This window comes from Apaloderma vittatum, unplaced genomic scaffold (assembly GCF_000703405.1).
Source record: "Apaloderma vittatum isolate BGI_N311 unplaced genomic scaffold, ASM70340v1 scaffold12507, whole genome shotgun sequence".
Taxonomy (NCBI): domain Eukaryota; kingdom Metazoa; phylum Chordata; class Aves; order Trogoniformes; family Trogonidae; genus Apaloderma; species Apaloderma vittatum.
Window position 1 is genome coordinate 6,258 of NW_009727868.1, and position 19,416 is coordinate 25,673.

The window sequence follows — 19,416 nt, forward strand, 5'->3', positions numbered from 1 at the left end:
TATGTCCTCCGCGCGGGGGGGGCCCGCGTAGCCTGTGGAGAGCCGTGAGGAGAAGGTGTTTAATTGATGGTGCTATTCATTCATTCTGGACCTGAAAACGCTGCCGTGAATATATGCTGTGACTACTTGGGTGCATTTGGTTTTGGAGCCTGTCCTGTGCTAAAAGGTTTCCTCTGCTTCTTGAAGGTGTGGGCGTCCACCAGGGCTCAGCAGCAGGACCTGGCTATGGCTCTGTTAGGTAGCTCAACTTTGCTGTGCTCTACAGGCTTTGGGGTTTTTAGGAATTAACGCGGAGATCCATGTGGATAACAAGGCACCACGTTGTGCTGTAGATACTCTCTTGGGTTGTGTCAAGCTTTCCTTCTCTTTTTTTCACCACCTCCCTATGGCAGAGGAGAGTGTGGAACATAAACTGTTTGGTGTACGTCGAGTGCTTCATTTGGAGTTTGCAGCGCCATGGAACTCCACACTTTCTGGAAAATGCTGAGGGTTCTGCCTAACTTTTCCATTTCTTATGCACCAAGAACTGTGTAGCCCAACACCACAATGGCAGGTACTCCTTACGAGTGGGCTATTCTGCATCCTCAGTAAGGACACAGATGTTTAAATTTCTAGAGAGACTTCTTGTAGCTGGTTCATGCTGAAGGATTCACAAAGTCTCTCAAGGACGTGGGGGTCTGTGTCCTCACAGGGGTGTGGGAGCCCTTTTACAAACAGCTGGATATACAAGCATTGTTGGTAGAGGAGAATCATAGAATTGTCAGGGTTGGAAGGGACATTAAAGATCATCTAGTTCCAACCCTCCTGCCATGGGTGGGCACATTTCCCACTGGATTGAGACAGGAGAACACAGCCCAGCGCGTTTCACCCTACACTGTCAGACAGAAGAACTTGCACTCGTGATATGAAGGAGATCAGTTTCCCAAGGTAACACCTAGTGTAATTTTTATTGATAAACAGAAAACATTATGCATTTAAAAGTAATTTTTTAGACTGGTTTAAAGGTCATGTTAGTGAAGACTAAAAAAGGGTTAGCCACAGCTCAGACTCAGGGGTTGAAGGATTAAGCAACTGGGAGACAGATCCCAACTTTGACATATCTCCTGTCTTTGCTCCATAACACTGGCACTTCTTTTTTTTGCCAACTTCTGCTGTGCAGGGAAAGCATTCCTTAGCTGGGAGAGCAACTTACCCATAGGGAGCTCACTCACAATGAGTGAAGCCCATCTAAGCTCAAGCCTATAGAGTATTTCTAAGGTGATGTAGCTTCAACCTTTTATTATATCAGAAAAAAAAAAAAGACGATATATCTACTACACGGGGAAAGAGAGTATTTATAGGAGAACTTAGAGCTCACCTGGCCAACAGTGGCATGTGTAATTGTCGGCATTGTCCTCGCAGGTGCCGTTATTATAGCATGGTTGTGACCAACATAAGGGAATTAGGGTCTCGCAGTGCAGGCCCATAAATCCAGTGCCGGTGCAGTTGCAGCTGTACCTGCAACACAGAACGCAATGTTCACTCTAGCTGGGGGTCTGGGCTTTGTTCCCAAACCCGTGCAGGCTTCTCGTGCAGCCTTGGCTAGCGACTTGCACACTTGAGCCCAGGCTCGAGACCACCATCTGGTGCTCTGGGAGAAACCACAGAAACTGGGAACCAGCACTGAGCTTTTTCCCTGAACTATGTGGTTTTGTCTGAGGGGAGAAAAACCTGCTTGTGAATTCAAATTGGTTTTGGCAGATCATTTCTTCTAAGGATTGTTGATCTTTTCTCTTCTTAATTTAGGGGGGAGGGGAAATGTTTCTGTCATTTCCAATGTGATTTTTATAGGTTTAACATTATGAACAAGATGAAAAGTGGAGAGGCAGTAAGTGTGTTAGTATCCCTTCCTCTTGGTAGAAATTGAAATATTTTGGTTTTATTTTACATTAAAATGATACTTTGGTTGCTGCGCAATTGAAATAATGGGCAATCTTGCTGAACAAGATATTTGATAATCTGATAATTTCTGTGCTTAATATCCAAGTCTTAGACTTAGGGTAAATATACGGAGAGAAAGGGTGATTGTTCAGTGGAACATCAGAGAACGACTGGCTCCTGCAGTCTAACAAACAAAAAAGTGTAAACTTTTTACTGCACTATTTAAGCGCACATAAGCAGAAACTTCTGGCAGACCGGTTTTTTACTAGTGTATGGATTATTTTTAAATCAAAATCAGAGATGATTTAGAGCAGGGGCATTTTAATTCAGGACGTAAAAAATAACGAGGAAGATGTGAATCAGAAAAATAATTTTCACTCAGAGGAATGTTTTCAAAACAGAAGTCTTCTGTATTTTTCACACATTTCCTCCATGTGCCTTCAGTTTGATGCTGTTCAGCTTTGTGAAAGATTTTTGTTTGTGAAAATCTTTGTTGAAAGAGTTTTTTATTATTTTTTTGCCTTAATCCACGATCCTTTTTCCTTTTTGGTTCAGAATCATGGATCGGTGAGGAATATTGAAAACTCACTGCTTAACATGAAGCCCCACCTGTGTGCCTTTTTCCCCATGTATTTTTAAGCCTTTGACATTGCTGTTGACCTTCAGGGATTCCAGAGGCTGCCCTGCTTGTGGGCAGGCTGTGAGTGTGCAGAAAAATGCCTTTTTCTATTGAGAGTGATACTCTGAGATACTACCTAACATGTTTTGGGGGCTTCTTGTTTGATGTTCTCACAATACGCAGAAAGCAGTATGTGCGGATGTCCTTTTCTATGCAATCAAAAGAGCATTTTAAAGGTCCTGGGAATATTTCCTATGGAAAAAAAGGCTTGGCACATGCCGAGGTATCCTCTGTGCCTGCACACACCAGGTTTCATAGGTTCAACTAAGGCACATCTGTAAATTGTTGAGTTTAAATGAGGAACGTTCAATAATGTGAAACTGGTTTTTTTAAGAGATCAAGTCCTACTTTGTTGCATTCATGAAACATCACTGGAAGATCAGTCTGGAATTCAGGAGAGAATATTGTTCGCTGTTTGTATTTGTGGCTTTTAATGTTAAATCCGTCACCCTGCACTTTCCTGTGAGAGCTGGTGGCACACACAAAAGCTTCAGTTGTACTGCAGCATTAGTCAGAAAAAGGATAACTACTGTTTAAAGACTGCAATTCTTCATTTAACCCCAAAAATACACAGAAGAAAGGAAATTGCTAGACACCCTTCTGTTCTGAATTGCTTTGTTGTCCAACCCTTTTCATCATGTAACAAATGTGGTAAGAGCTCCAATTGTTCTCCAGATATCCTGCAGTATTACAAGCCAATTAAAATTGCTCTTACACGTACCACAGCTTTAAAAGCTCAAGAAAAATGAGTAGGATTAAGCCTGGCCTGAATGAGCATCCCGGTTGCTCACTTCATGCGTTATCCTCAAAAGGCTTGCAGGTTACTAAATCGGTCTGCTGAGAACTAGTCAGGTGCAAGGTGACCTCCTTCTCCTCGCTGTCATGCTTCAGCTATGCTGGAAAATAGGAAATTGCTTTGTCCTGTTTGGAGTCGTTCAGTGCTGCTGAAAAGGGGCTCGACGAGCTCGGTGCCACATCACCAGAATGCCTCCCCAGAACTCAATCTCTTGTTCAAGGCAAGCACGCCTTTGGCTGGCGTGACTTTTGGGGTGCTAAAATCTTCAAAATTGCTTTGTAAGAACTGGAAAACACACTGCCAAGAGCAATGCCTGCGTGGATGCACCTACGAACCTTCAGGCTGAACTTATACATGTGTACTTTCAGTTTGGGTTATCGTATGCTGAGTATGCAAATCCAGAATTGGTGAACGGATGCCAGAGCTCTGGCTGCCTGGGCTCTGCTGCGACCTCTGTGCAGGGCTCTTAACAGGAGGTAGAGAAGCTCACTTTTCTGTTGCCTTGTATTTTCTTAGTTTATGTTTTTTGATTTGCCTGTGGGCTGCAGGTTGTTTTGAATAGGAGCTGTTGTCCTATGTTCCTGACACATTTCCTAATGATATCTATTACTATCTATTATTTCCTAATGATATCTCTTACTATCTATTATTTCCTAATGATATCTCTATATCCTAATGATATCTACTACTGTTACAGTTTTCTTCTGCTTCTCTTTTCTGATTCCCCTCTTCGTCAGTGTGGGCAGCTGCTGTTGGCAAACTCAATTTTATACGCTCCCACATCTCTCTTGGAAACTAAAGTGCGACAAGTGTTAGAAACAGAATTCATCTCCAAATGACAATTTGCAGGACCAGGTAAACAGCACATTGTAAATATTGAAAGTAAAGGTACAAATGTGGAAAAATGTACTTTTCAGTCTCTGCCATACATACTTTGTCGTCCTATTGGCTCTGGCACCAGACTTGCATAATTTAACCCTTTTCAAATTTAAACCAAAATCAGTGCAGGATGGAGAATTCTGGAATTCATGGAGAATTCTGGAATTCATGGAGAATTCTGGAATTCATGGAGAATTCTGGAATGCAACCAGCTGTAGCACTCCTGTGTGCAAGCAGAGGAGCTACCAGGACCTCATATCAGCATTACCCAGCTGCAGAAGCCGTACCCATTGGCCTTGTCCATGCACTGTCCCCCGTTGCGGCACGGCCGGCTGGCACACTCGTCGATGTTGGTTTCACAGAGGTCACCAAGAAATCCTGGCGTGCAGGAGCAGGCGAAGCTTGCCAGGGAATCGCGGCAGGTCCCACCGTTCAGGCACGGCTGGGACGTGCACTCATCTATTTCCAGCTCACAGTTTGTACCTTCAAAAGCAAAGAGCACAAGCACACAGACTTAGGAGATAGTTTTGGAGATCTTGGCAAGGACCGTTTTAAGTACGATATTTGTGTAACTCGTTTTTTAAGCGTTTTCTCCTCAATGTTCACTGCAGGACCGTTTTTTTTTTTTCAGGGCTTGGGAGAATTTACAAAAGAACAAACTAGCTGTTTTCCACACAGAAAGATAAAATAACACCTTTTTATATTAGCTTGAACGTGGAAAGACTCTTTCAGATTCTTCAAACCATGCTACTATCCTATTTATATAATACAGAAGTGACCGGTAATTTAATGACCTCAGAAAAGCCTGTTTAAAGCTGCACAGTTAATTGAATTTATTGGGAAATTGTCTATTTAGCTGTGTTTTATTGCTTATTCTTTTTAAAGATTTAGTAAATAAATCAGTCCATAATGCTCTATTTGCAACAGGTCAGAATCTTGGAGCTTCTCTTCGGTGATAACTGATGGAACTAAGTCAGTTCCAATATTATTTTACAGCTATTTATGGTAGTAGGCAGGATAAAGATACACTTCTTTTTCTTACCTCTAGCACTTCCCTAGCTTTTATTTGGCTTACCAAAGTAGCAGTAGTATGGTAAATAGTTTTCAAGGCAATTTCATGCTTGAAAGAGAATCTGTAGCCCTGAAATGGATTCCATTTGGGGGGGGGGGGGGGGCAGGAAGATTTCAGTACAAGGTGACAGGGCAGACTTTCAAAAGATGGGAACAAAGATATTTTGATGATGACTATTATCTTAGCAATTTATTTAGGAGCTCACCTCTAATTCTTGCTTTATGCTGACTTTGCCAGCTCTGTCCTGTGAACGTTGTACATTCTAACACAGATCATCATTCTCAAAACACTGGGATTGCTAAGGTTTAGCACTGTTACATGATTACCAATTTATTTTGACCCTTTTGAATGTAGCACCTGTTGGTTGTGGTTTGTTTTTTTTAAAAAAAAAACCCCAAATGCATATTATGAATAAACACCTGGAAATATATTAAAATGTCAGCACAAAATTTGAGTGTGTTAGCTCATAACTATTTTTCTTCGTATTTAAACGCTAAAGTGCAAATTCATCTCTCCAGTAGCTATGAAATATTACTGCTGTAATTGTAGAGAATATCTTTTCATACTTCTTTGAGGTCACTGGAGGGGTGAAGTCACCAGTGCCGTGCCTCCAGTTTAAGGTTCATTGACCAACTAGCCACTACTTTCAGCGGGAGGCTGCCGCGAGACCCTAGCACAGGGATACTCTCTTATGGCTTTATGGTAATGTATGTTACATCCAGCTTTCCTGAGCAATCCCTCTGTGGTCATTGCCCTGTGAATTCACTGTAATCGTAAACAATGTGTTTGCAGCAGCATGTCTAGTGACCGTAAATCTGCCAGAGCTCGTTAACAGCTCACTGCGAACGCTAAAAATCATGTGACAAAACAAGCCCTGTTCCGCTGATCCCTCGGTTCAGCCAAATTTAAAACTACAAGCCTGAGAACAGCCTGATGATTAACACGAGAACGCGGCGTTGTTGTTTTGGTTCACGTCTTTAATCTATCAAGCCCAGTAACCTGCCTTCGGCAATGTTGCCTCGGAAGAAAACTTCTCTCTGCATGATGCACCCAGCCAGCTCGCCGCGCCAACGGGGGAATTCCTTCCCAGCCTCTGCTGAATCTGCTGTCAGGCTTTCTTGGATGTGAAGAGAAGAGAAGAGACGAAAAGATTCGATCTGCTTTTGCACCTCGGTCTAACATTCTGTCGTAAAACATGCTGTACGCCAAATATCATATGCCAGGAAGGAAAAAAGAGCACCGACGAGCCCTGCTGCAGTTATTGCGCGGGGCTACAGCACCAGGAGTGAAGGCATCTTAGAGCAGATACCAAACCACACAAGTGGCTTGAATTGAAAGACTGGACATAACTGATATTTATAACTTCTTTGAAGAACTACTTCTCACACTGTGTGCTTTTCAAACGAGTCCAACTGTGTGCTTTGTACAGCCCCAATCGATAAAAAGTAAATGCAGGCAAGGGGGAAGGAAATGCAGCGAACATTTTCAAACTTGCCTGCCTACGGATATATTGTAAAATCACTTTCTGGTCAAAGATACTAGGGGTTTGCAGGCACAGTGTAGTTCCAGGAGGACCTGAAAGTTCTTCGTACAGCTGGAAATTGGTATCCAGGTCACCCCTTGCACTCTCCTGCGCTGTGGTGCTGTGCTCAGGCATGGCAAGTACAGAGAACTGTCCCCACCTTCCTCCATCTGTATATAGTAATCATCTGCATGGAGAGTCACCAGCTTCAAAGGGACAGGAATGGAGTTCATCAAAAATTAGACAGAGGGAAGACTTCAGTTTCTTGGAGTGAGGCTCATCCTTTGTGCACGCACATCTGTGCTAACCCCCAGTTGCCTGTACCCATGCACACGCATGAGTTGTTACAGGTCTTAGGATGCTGCGCTACGCAGACAAAATCAGAGGGGATCAGCAGGGCTAGATCCAAGCAAAGGTCTCCCCACTGTGAAGTTAGGAACTGTGACAAACACTCTTTGGATGCACGTGCCCTCTGCTAAGCTTCATTTTGACACATGGCCAGTGCTGCTGGGCTCCTCAGGTGTCACGGTTCTGTGCTTCGGGGTCTCGGCAGAGCTGATAACCTGGGCTGAAGCCTCTGCTCGGGGTGGCTGAGGCACCACGTGATGAGTGCGGGTTTCGAACTTGAATGCTGAGGGTGGAAACAGGCTTTCCACTCTTGGCAACTGCTGTTTGTTATCGACATCCACACTAATGCTGCCATGAGCTTGTTGGGAAGCGAGATCTGTAGTTGAGGTACTTCATCCCACGGTGATGCCCAAGACTCATGATGCATCTGCTCTAAATATTTGCATGCTGTATGTATTGATATATATTGATAAGAGTAATGCATGAGAACTTAAAGATCCTCATATATTGTGCAGAGTTCCTCGAAGCTATGGATACATCATAGTAAAAGGTATCGCACGTAGAATGAATTTAGCCCAGTTTCATCTGTCACTGAAATGCTTTCTCTTGCTGTTGGCTGAGACTGAGGTTTGGAACTGCCACACAACCCTGACATTCACCAGTAAAATGTTTCCTGGCAATGGAGGACTGGCTTCATCTGCGTCCAGCAAGGTAATTAGTGTACCTGGCTGTGGGTAATAACGGGCTTGTACACCACGCGCTGTTGGGGTGAATTAAAAGCAAGCGCAATTAGTGCAATGGAGGGGGAGGAAAAAAGCATTTGATTAAGGTAGCCAGCAAAACTTCCACAAATCAATTGAGCTTCGTTATTTAACAGCTGCGTGACACATGTCTTGTAAATAATTTCACACATGCAGAACATTATCATAGAAACTGCAGATTTCATGCTAAATTTTCCAGTCTTTGGCTCTTGGTGTGCTCTAACCTCTTCCATTTGTGTAAGAATTATGTGTGACATTTCTCAGCTATTTTAAGAAGTGCTGCAGCATAGCAATCATTCAAAATAGCAGTCATGGTCCATGGAACAAGTAGCAACTGCAGCCAGTAACTCAAGGATTTGGTTAACGTTACTGCTGTAGAATTCCTGTACGTTGTCTACCTACGCATCAAGAGATACAACATTCTAAACATCTTAGAGAAATGAGATGAGGCTGGATGACTTCCCACAATAATTCCACGTGTCAGGCCAGGATAATAATGGTTGGAAAGATCCCCTGACAGAGTAAGTGAGGGTTTTTATTACCAGTGGGGACACCTCAGGGCTTTCATCCAGTAATCCCTCTGGCTTGTGCGTTTAGTGCAGCTCACAGCAAGGTGCAGAAAACAATGAAAAAGAATGCTTCCGATATGTCATTTTGTTAAACAGCCTTTAAAAGCTAGTGGTTTACTAATGAAGGAACAGTCTGCTACTCCTCTATAGAATTATAATGATTAATCTCTTTGCTGCTGGAAGCAGTGCTGGAGCTGCATGTCGAAACAGTGCAGCCTCTTCTGCTTTGTGTTTTAGACGACCTTCCTTGGCTCTCCCCTCATTTCTTAACTCTGCTGATGCTGAGTGTGGAGCACTTGGTGATAGTGCTTGATTTTTGGCGTAAGCAGAGAGCATCAGCCTGGGAAGCAGCAGAATTTTGTGATGAGAGTGGAGTGACTCCAGCCGCGTGAGTTTCCTCCAGCAGTTTGTGTTGATCTAAATCCTCATTTCTTTTTGTTAGGGTTTTACTATTTTATTATGTTTTCTCTCTTTGTCCCTAAGGTGTATATTCTGTCTCTTTCAAACCGAGCTGCCAGGCTGTGGATCCAGGTCTGGACCCCACTAACAGCGCCAGTTAAACAAATACAGTTTCCTGAGTACAACAGAAGGTCTGGGCTGAGTCGGATCATTGCAGGGTAACCATGCTGGTTGTTAATAGGTTTTTCCTTCCTTCTGCTCTTTGGCTTTCCCCCGGTTGTGTAGTTTTCTCCTCGGCTGGCCAGGGCTCAGACACCCGCTGGCAGCAGCGGGGTGGCAGGAAGGTAACAAGCTTCCTTCAAATAACATTCTCCATGCTCATGAGGGGTATTAACCGAGGGCTGCCTTCCAACAAGTGCTGTGTCAGGCACAGGAAAGCTGCTTTTTACCTCTGACTTCCCCTTCTGGATGGGGATTTGGGGATGGAGCTGTAAACCACATCTCTTCTTTCTTATTCATTTGAATCACCTGAAGCCATAGGTGGTTTTTTCCCTTCTTTTTTTCTTTTCCTTTTCCCTTTGCTTACCTGACTGGCAATCTATCACTAAAATGCCTACCTTTTTTACCTTTTAATGATTTAGCGTACAACCTCTTGCAGTCCTAGCCCTGAACACAGCTTTAAAATCTGAAGGGAGCTGTCTCCTGCAAGGATTTTGTGCTCTTTGGTAGAGGAAAAAAAAAATCACACCTGTACCTTAAAAATGGAGCCACATAAAATAGGATTATCAAAAAATGGGCATTTTGGGGAACCTGATAATACTTTTCTATTTAACTTCTGTAATGTCCTAGTTGCAAATGAGTGCTCTGTTTCTGGGGAGGGCAGAAGAGAAGAAGTTAACATGAAACATCTGGCTTTAAGAGTACAGTTTGTCATGATTAACGAATCAAGCAAGTTTAATTAGATCTGATTTTTAGCGCTGTCAAACATAGGCTTTGTCTGAGGACCAACAGCTATGTGTAGCACTCTGAGGACATGCATTTTCAGAATGTTTCTTTTAAAAGGAACACTGACCTAGCCCCGTGATGTAGCTCGATGTTCACAAAAGTGCTCTGTAGTGTTTGTTAAATGTGAGTTTTCTTTGATCCTTCTCAGCAGTTCGCAGTGATAGGGTAACTGGGAATGCACCAACAGCCACTGGTGCCAAAGCTGAAAGCAAGGTGGTGGTAGAGATATGATGAAATAATTGTGTGGGTGCAGGAGCTGAGCTTGGAACATGAATTATGATGGTTCTCCACAGCATCAGGAAAAAGTTGCTTTAACCGCGCTTACCTGTGTACCCAAGTGGACAGATGCAGTCGTACTGTCCGATCTGGTTGAGACACGTTGCCCCATGCAGGCAGGGGTCTGACATGCATTCATTCACTTCCAGGTCACAGTGCTTGCCTTGGTAGCCTGGCACGCAGTAGCAGGAGTATTCATCGACCCCATCCCTGCACACCGCTCCGTTGTGGCACGGTTCAGAAATGCATTCGTCGAAATCCAGCTCACAGAGCGTACCCGTGTATCCTGCGCTGCAAAGGCAAGTGAGCCCAGCCAGGCCGTTTTGGCAGGTGCCTCCGTGCTCACAAGGGTTCGTGTCGCATGCGCTGATGGCTGTTTCACAGGTAGGTCCCTTATACCCAGAAGGGCAGTCGCAAGTAAAGCTGAGGTTCCCAGCAGAGCTCGAACAGGTAGCGTTTTGAAGACAAGGGTTCGAGGAGCAAGGATCAGAGGTTTTATTGCAGAGTTCCTCCACGCTGTCCACTGATGCGTCCGCGCAGCTGCAAGTGTCGTCTTTACGACCAGCAGCGCACGTAGAGTTTTGGCAAGGGTCTGGCAGGCACCTGGAGTCGTTCCTCGTGCAGAGCGACTCTAGGAAGCAAACACAAAAAGTCCTGGGAGTAAACAGGAGGGAAAGAAGCGCAACTCTTCACTGTGCTTCAAAACCAAGAGCCCCACTTGTTGGCTGTTGAGAAGAAAACAGGGCTGGAAGCTGTGCGATGCATAGTAGACTAATAAATATGAAATGAAAACAATTATGTAAATACAAGTAGCCTGTAATTTCCTGTTCTCGCCTCTTCCAGCAACCATGGCCTGGAGTGTCAAGATTGCTTAACACTATATTAAGAGTACACTTGCAACAATATTGGTGGTTGTCAACAGATATTCAACAATCTGGAATGTATTTAGGTATATTTAAGGCAAACATTTATTTATTTTTTACTAGAGAAGGGAGTTGAACCACATTTTTCAGTTCAACACCACTTTGTATACTTCCCTGGCAAAAGTTTTTTGTGATGGATTTCAACATGGCTTAATGACTTGGACGCAGTTACAGCTCAAGTAAGTGGTTCAAACCATCATGCATTTTAATTTTTTTACTTCCTGATAATAAACAGCAATTTGACAGCTGTACAGCGTCCCCACCGCAAAGAATCTCTCCAACACCTGAGATTCAAAACAGCCCTCTGAGGCTGACAGGACGCGGTGAACGTGGCAGATGAAACCTCACAGACAGTGATTAATGGAGAGAAGGAAGGCGCGTGGTTATTTACTGATATCAACTCCCTAGAAGAGAGGAACCATACAAATAGTGACCTAAAAAAGCCATGCGTATATGGTATTTTAATTCCTACTGACCAAATTGGGAAATACGATCTGGAGCATATTAAGAAAACTTCTATCTGGTACAATTATTCCTTTTGCAACTGATTTTCACTATGTTATAAGAAATCCTCTTGCATATAGCGAACATCTGCATACCATCAGACTTCTAATGTGATCACGATGTAACGTTTCTCAAAATCTGAGGGTAAAGCTGTAAACAAATATTTTGCATATTGCTAAAAAAAAGAAAAAAATTGTGAGACGAGAGGGGAAAAATCAGGTATATCTTGGCCAAGAATATATGAAATAAAGCTGACCCTTTAGGTGAGAAGGCAGTGATTCAGAAGGGAAAGACTAATGGGCTGGAGATTGATAGCTGCATTAAATGAACTACATGAGAGTCCTGCAAACATCCCTTTTTTTTTAAATTTCTGTTGTTTTTTTTTTAATTCTCTTGTTTGGAAATACAAAGGGTATGTGTCTTACTTGAAAACGAATGGCAGAACAGCGTATGCTTGTGCAAAAATGGTGTTGTGGATGAGCTGAACTCCCCAGAGAAATTCAAACCCATCTACCACCAGTCTCTAAATTCTTCCTGTTAATTTGAACTGAAATTCAGGAGGGTGGACACAATAGAGAAGGAGATGGGGCATTGAAAGAGAAGCAGCATGTCCTAGCTTACGTAATTTTGCATATTGCCCTTACCCATGTATTTAGTTTCTTTAGCCTGAGAAGCTTACTGCAGTCTGTTACAGTTAAAATGAGCAAAACTGCATTCCTTAGGAACTTTTGCATCCCACACATTGCTTGTGGTTGCACAACTTTAAAAGGCTTTCCTTTCAATCTGTCTCCCTACTTAAAATTGTGCATGCTCGAAGACACACTGCGAATTTCAAGAAATTAACTGTGATTAAGTTATAACAACTATTGTACTGCGTAAACTGTGAGCGGTGAGGTTAATCATTCAGGCGCTTCTTAAGTAGGACCACTGTGACATAAGAAGCAATTTAGGTAATTATTACTGCTTTTTCAGAGGTAGTTTGCGTGCAACAACTGAATTTGTTGCAATGACTGTGCGTGAGAGAAAAAAAAAAGCCTTTGCTAGTCTGTAGTTCTGGTAGCAACGTACTAAACTTGAGCAGTGGGTAAAAAGCTTCACAGCTCTCTGAGGCACTAATAGTGAATGGAAAATGAGAGAAGAGGAAAGCAAACCCTAAAATCACGTCTGCGGTGAAGGCAACCAATTCATCTCCAAGGTGACACCACAATGCGAAAAACATGAAATGGAAAACCCTTCCTGGGTTATTTTTTTTTTAAATAGTGCCTTAACTCCAACTCCTAGCTTTTATAAAAGCAATTTCTTATGCAGAAATTGTCAACAGATGATTCAGTAAATCCAATACTCCCTAGAGGATGCTTTTGTCTGATTTGTTCTACAAGACTACAGCCAAGCAATGAAGTTTTTGGAGTTTTATTTTCATTCTAATGTGCCTTTTTTTTTTTTTAGTATTTGTACAGTTCTTGAGGAACACAAGAATTCTGAAGGTCTTAGCAGAGAGGTAACCACTGCTGAGTTTTACCTTAGTTGTGGTTTACAGGCTTAGGACCAAGAGTTTTTGTTAGGGCTGCCATAAAGATCTAGCAAAACTGCATCTCAAAAAAATGATCAAGGGGTACGCAATTATCACGCTGTGGTTATCAAACAGTATGCAGGACATTCCCATTATTTTTATTTTGAGAAAAATCCTGTTCCTAAATGATAAGAGTTCTTCAAAAAAGCCTTAGGTCCTGGACTGCTTGTTAGAGGACCATTTTCCACCTATCTGAGACAAGTTATTTACGTTACATCCCTTCCTGCCCCGTGGTGACTCAGTTTCCCTCCTGCTCTGGAGTGATGTGGAAGGATGGATTTGGAAAGGATGGATTTCAGTGTTTTGGGGAACTTGATTTTTGGTAAGGTTGCAGAGGGATAACCTGAAAAAGCCTCATTCTAGCTCGGATATGCAGAGGACTCGTCTTCATTCTTAAGCAATTAAGGTCACTTCAGCAGTGACTTGTTCTGACAGAGTCTTAAAACTTGTACGTAACGTTAGAAAAATGGAAACAAAATGCTGATCACTTTAGATTTACACTGACTGACACTTGAGGTAATTATCAGTCTCTTTATAAACATTGGTGCATTAATCTAATTACGAGAGGAATCAGTGCCAAGCGTTTTTACCCCACGGTTAAATCCTTGGGATGCAGATGCAATGTTTGGCAGTAAAATTCTTGGCAGTAAAGCTTGCCATCTACTGGCAAATCCTCAGCACTACCAGGAACATGTCACTACCTGTATCTTTTACAATATGGCACAAACTGTTAAATAGAAGAAATATTAAGAAAAAGACGATTTTTTTTTTCCTCTTGGGTAAGCCTATTTCAATTAATTGAAGTGACCTTGTTAGTATATGAATAATTGAGTTTGTATAGCTAGTCAACACTAAAAATGCATTATTTTGACTGGTAAAGATTTTTCCTTAGTGATTAGAAACCCCTGTAGTGACAAAAAATGTTTAGGATGTTGGAAATGTATGGCAACGAGCGCAGGAGGGCAGAATTAAGTTAGTGGGAGTTTTAAAAGGGCCAAAGCCATTTAGCACACATTTTTTCTCCTCCTCAGTAAAGCAGGCAATTTTTGAAGAGCACATCCATAGATCTCTCCTGATGATTTGGAGCTTTGTCCTCGCAAACTGCGTTGGGTTTTTTGTGTCCAGAATGTCCCTTGGCAAAAAATTTGCTCTTGCAGGGCACGACTCTTCCTACAAGTTGCTGAAATATTTAATCAGCAGCAGAATTTGAAATCAAATTTGAATCGTGGCTCATCACGTTGCTATGAACTGGAGACCACTTGACTGTGGTCATGCCTGAACTTTGTTAATCACTTCATCGTGCCTGGAGGCTGCCTGTAATTTGCACTTCTCTTCTTCACCTGTGCCTCCTTCCCCTGAAGGAGAACTTCTTTCTTTTCCTTCTTTACATTTTTTTTTAACCAGAAGATATTCATTCACACGTTTGAATTAAAACTAAGAAGCTATACCAACTAATGCAGATAAAGCAGTTCATGGCAAAATCTGACTTTTTAATAACTTGGAAAGAAATGGATGGCAAAAAAAAATATGCTATGAGTTGTGAAATGAAATGTTTAAAAAATATTCCTAAGGAAAAAAAGATCAAATTCCAAGAGAAAAAAAAAAAAGTATGTAATAAAAAAACAACAACAAAACCAGAAAATGTGTGTTGGGTCCGGTTTTTTGTTGTTCTTAATTTGCTAGAAGAGCTGACGTAATTGACGTCGTGATTGTGGTTAGTCACCAGAAAGATAAATTTTCACTGGGATAAATGAGGCAGCCATTGTTTCTCTCAGTGGTATTACTTCAGTCTGTCTTCTGTTCACAAATGAAGGCTTAGCTTATGATCAAACAAGCTCACTAAAGAAGTCATAGGATAACATGACAGCAGCAAGAGTTCAGATAGCTCAGGGTCTGGAGTTAGAAATGAGAACCTTCAATGCTTGTGTTCGTTTCTTATTTAAAACTTGCCCCTGGGATTTTAAAACAAGTGTATGAATCTGTGTCACCAAAATATCAAGCTCTGTGACTTTAGCGAGATCTTAAAATAATTAGCATTTAACTAAAATATTGCCCAAGGCATTCAGAGCTGCATCAAAGAGCGCTTGGCTTTGGCGTAACTAAGCACATCTCCATTTACCTGCACCACGGCATAGAAATTGCAGTTCATCGCTATGACAATACCTTCCGTGCCAAGACAGCCTTAGAAAGTTGTGGGTGTGCATATATATTCAATCCCGATGGATCTTGAAAAACTAGGGAAGAGATGAGCGCAGCTGCACGATCGCCGATGACCGAGATTGGGATCAGATACCTCCACCACGGACCGAACGGCAGATGATGCTGCTGATGGATCAGCATTTGGCAGATGGGCAAGGAAAGCACATGCAACCTTGCCGTTCTGGATAAAGCAGAGCCAGGTAAGGGGCTGTCAGCACTGAGAATAACTCTTCCATTGAGATTCTCTCTGAACAGATAATTTTTTTTTTCCTGCGCAATTCTGATTTCTCAACTGACGTTGCACTATTTTACCCCTTCCCTGCCAATCTCCCAATACATTTGTATGCTGTCTTCATTATGTAATGTATTAAGTGGCTTTTCCTTACCATGGTGACACTTCTCTTTTGCAAGCTTCACCCAGGAGGAAAGCGCCGGGACCTGACCCACTCCATCCACAGCTGGAATTATTACTCAGTCTGCTCAATAAAAAATCGTACCCTGGGAAGGTATGAACAAACTTTTGCCAAATCAAGCAACTTGTTGTTGCGTCTACAAATACCGTGTTCATAAAGGGTTAATCCCGAGTCTTTAACCTCGATTGTGTGTCCAAAACATCCTAGCATGTTGTTATAGAAACCACTTTCAGGCTTTAAATCTTGAATCACAATTATTACCATAGTAACCACCAGTGCACACAGGCAGAAAAGAAAAAAGGCAGTTAGAGAAACATCCCATTTCTATCGAAAAAAGTGCCAATTTCTTTTTCAAGTACATTTGTAACAGCAAAACCAAGGAAAGTAAATTAAAAACTTTTTTTTCTGAAGCAGAAGTATATTAGCATAACAACCAAATAGCAGTAAAATTTTAAAATGCTGTTTAGCAAACACTTAAAGACTAAAACTATCTATGATCCAAATGACCAACTGGTTAATAAAGCAATGTCTCCATTTTACTATTCTCCAAACATTTTGGAAGCTCATGCTAATTTGGTGCTTCTCCCCCAGAATAAAGGCCATTTCTGTCGGCTGCCACGTTTCTTTGCCATCTTTTTACCTTTGTGCCTTCCTAGACTTCCTTACCCTACGGGCACTTCAGCAGCTGTCAGCTGAGTGCAGCTCCTCGGCTTGTGAGTTGGGTTGTCAGCAGCGGACACATAAATTTCTCAAAAATTAGGTGAATTCTTTCTTCTCAAACTACATGTTCTTTTGGCTCTAACCTTCTTCCGTGTCATACCCTTGCATCTGTGCTGGGAACAGGAGGAGGATCAGGCTCAGGCCTCCTACAGGTTGAATTTGGGGGATTTTTGGTTTGATTGGACATGGTACCAGCAATGCAAACAGACTGGTTTCTAATGTGAATACGAGTTCATCCGCTCCTTCTTTATGTTTAGCACTACAGCACTGCAGTTTAAGTTGATAGCGCATAGTCAAGCTTCTACTGTGCACAAGTATTTTTGTCTGCATAAAATGCAGGGCAGTGGCAGATTTAGTCCCAGGAGGTAGCTTATATCCATTACGGTAAATTATGCCAAGACTGATGCAGAAACCGCTGTGTAATCCCTGCTACTGTGTACACTTTACTGGAATATAACTTTCCTCTTTAAGAGTTTCAGGCTACGTCTCCACATTCTTCTCTTTTAAGTCTGTAGAAGAGTAATGGTGTAAGGAGGTGTTCCTTCTCCCTTAGAACTGACCAAATTTCTTTTTAGCTGAATTCACACAGCAGAAATTTATTCTTAATATTACAGAACAGGATTCCTCCATACAGAGATATGGGAAATGTGTCTAGGCAGATGAGCAACAAGAGTGATACCCAATGGTGGGAACCTGGGGGATAGCTTCAAGTTTGCCTTTCTGTCAGCTCTTCAGAGGCAAAGAACACAGAAGATTTATTGTGCCCAAAATCTGAAACTCTTTTATTTAGGTAATAAACTTGATTGCTTATAGGAAAGATTTGGTGATTCTGCAGGTTAAATGTCTTTATACCAAGGATTCAATCAATACTTTTCCTGCCTGCACTGCTCTTAGGGCTTCATTAAAGCCTCCTCAGCATATAACTCAGGATATAAAGCAGTGTGTTTAAAGATGTGAGATGAAAGGTTTTGCAGAAGTAAGAGAGAAAACCTTAGGTGGTTTAGTTAGGAGTGTGAATTATGTCATCGTCTACTTTCAAATGTTATCCTGTATTGATTGCCCGTAGTGAGGTTTCTTGGCACGCCGGGATGAACTTGTTTGGATGGGTGGATTTTTGTAGTGCTTTTGTGAAAGGTGTTGCTCTTGCCTTGCTCCCAAGAGGCACGAACACGGCAGCATCCAGCCTTTTTGAATTAACGGAAGCGTAATCTGGCATTTCCAAAGCTGATATCAGAACCCAGTGAGGAGCTGCAAGTGGAAACATGAAAGCAATGCTTGCAATTGGAAAGAAACCACCCGCATTCACAGCTGTGCTAAGGAGGAAGGCTAAAACGTGCACCCTGGAAGCAGCTGCATGGCAAAATAACGAGGAAATGGTGCCAGAGACCGAAGCATGGTCTCACTTCTCTACATCAGTGGGGGGATTTTCAGGAACACAGAGTGAGTAACACAGCGTAAAACTGTCAGTTTGTGAGTTTGGGTGAAATCCTGGTCCTGTCTGAATTCCTTATTGTGGAAAATACGGAGCAAAGGAGCTGTTGGCTCTCGAAGAGGGCGAATCTCCCCTTGAGAGACACGAGGTCTCACAGCTTCTCTGGAGTCTGGACAGAGTTTACAGCACTTTGTGTACGGCAGAGGCTCCCACTGGGGTCCTGGCTGCCGCTGAATTGAGCCTCAGCGAGGAGCTGGGGTTTGGCTGAGCTGGGAGACGCTGCCCCTCGCACAGAGCAGCTACGGCTGACCGGCAGCGCTGAGATCGCGTTTAGGTCAGAGCATTCAAGCAGCCGTGCCACCACTGCGCTCAGCTACTGACATGGGAAAGAAAAAGCAGTCAGAAATGCTGCCAATTGCTGCTCAGTCTTTGATCTACTGAGTTGGAATACAGGGGCTAAAAATTGAGTACAAAACTGACTTCAGGTCCAAATCCTGTGTCCATGTGTTGTTTGCTTCTGAAAGCCATTAGAAGGCATCCTCTTCAGTCTCCTTTATCTGTGCTTCTGCCCTCCATCACCTCTTTCTTTTTCTTAATATGGAAACAGCATACAGCAGAGATTCCGATATACGGCAGTGCTTAAATGTGCTGTCATTTTAAAACATAGCCTCAGGTGTCTGTAACACTGAACCAGGTGTGATTTCTTTCTGTGAGTCAAAATCGGATAGGCTTAACGCCCTGATTTTTAGAAATGCATCATACCAACCTGTAACATGAGGCAAGAATTTATCTCCTGATAAAGGTTATTTTCGCCTCCACTCCGCAAGTGACAGACTTCAGAAAATCAAATTTTCTCCTCTGTAACTTACACTTAAATTTTGGCTTCAATAAAATACATATATTTTCATTGGTTAAATGTACTACACTAGTAAATAATAAGGAAAAAGTTTTTGTCAGGTGTATTACACAGGCATATGTCCACATCTAGGTTTTGATTACTCCCAATTTAAACTAGTCTCCACAAGCACTTGTTTACATGGCCTTCACATAGCCAGAAAATCCCATCACAGCACATCATATCCCTTCTGCAGAGCCAAATCTCTAGCAACAAAAGGCAAATTCAGGAAATGATGTTTTTTAACATACTAGAACACGGGCAAAAACCATGACAAAACACGTAAGGGTTTTTATAGATCTGTTCCTTTTCCCAGCAGGCTCACTATGCTCTGCTTTGAAGCCTGTAAGGAAATGAACGTTTTAAAGTTTCTAGGTGCAAAGCTGTGTACTGATGTGTGCAGATCCTGTGAGTGCCTCCAGTAGGTTCGCAGTAACACGGCTGAGAACTAAACGTTGGTGAAGCCAACAAAACGCAGCAGAACATCAAGATTGGCTCCAATTTTAGACTTGCATCATGCGGATAGCCATGGCC

The 19,416-nt window shown here is 42.4% G+C and overlaps 1 protein-coding gene across 1 annotated transcript in view; it reads right to left on the minus strand.

The window, feature by feature from the left end:
* LOC104277265 (protein crumbs homolog 1-like) overlaps positions 1–10,857 on the minus strand; it is a gene marked incomplete at both ends in the record, with an annotated part of 11,025 nt that extends 168 nt beyond the window's left edge. The window contains 3 exons of the mRNA XM_009873850.1: positions 1,358–1,497; positions 4,562–4,757; positions 10,276–10,857. Of these exons, the coding sequence (XP_009872152.1) occupies positions 1,358–1,497; positions 4,562–4,757; positions 10,276–10,857 (918 nt within the window). The remainder of the gene's footprint in view (positions 1–1,357; positions 1,498–4,561; positions 4,758–10,275) is intronic.
* Positions 10,858–19,416: the final 8,559 nt, after the last annotated feature.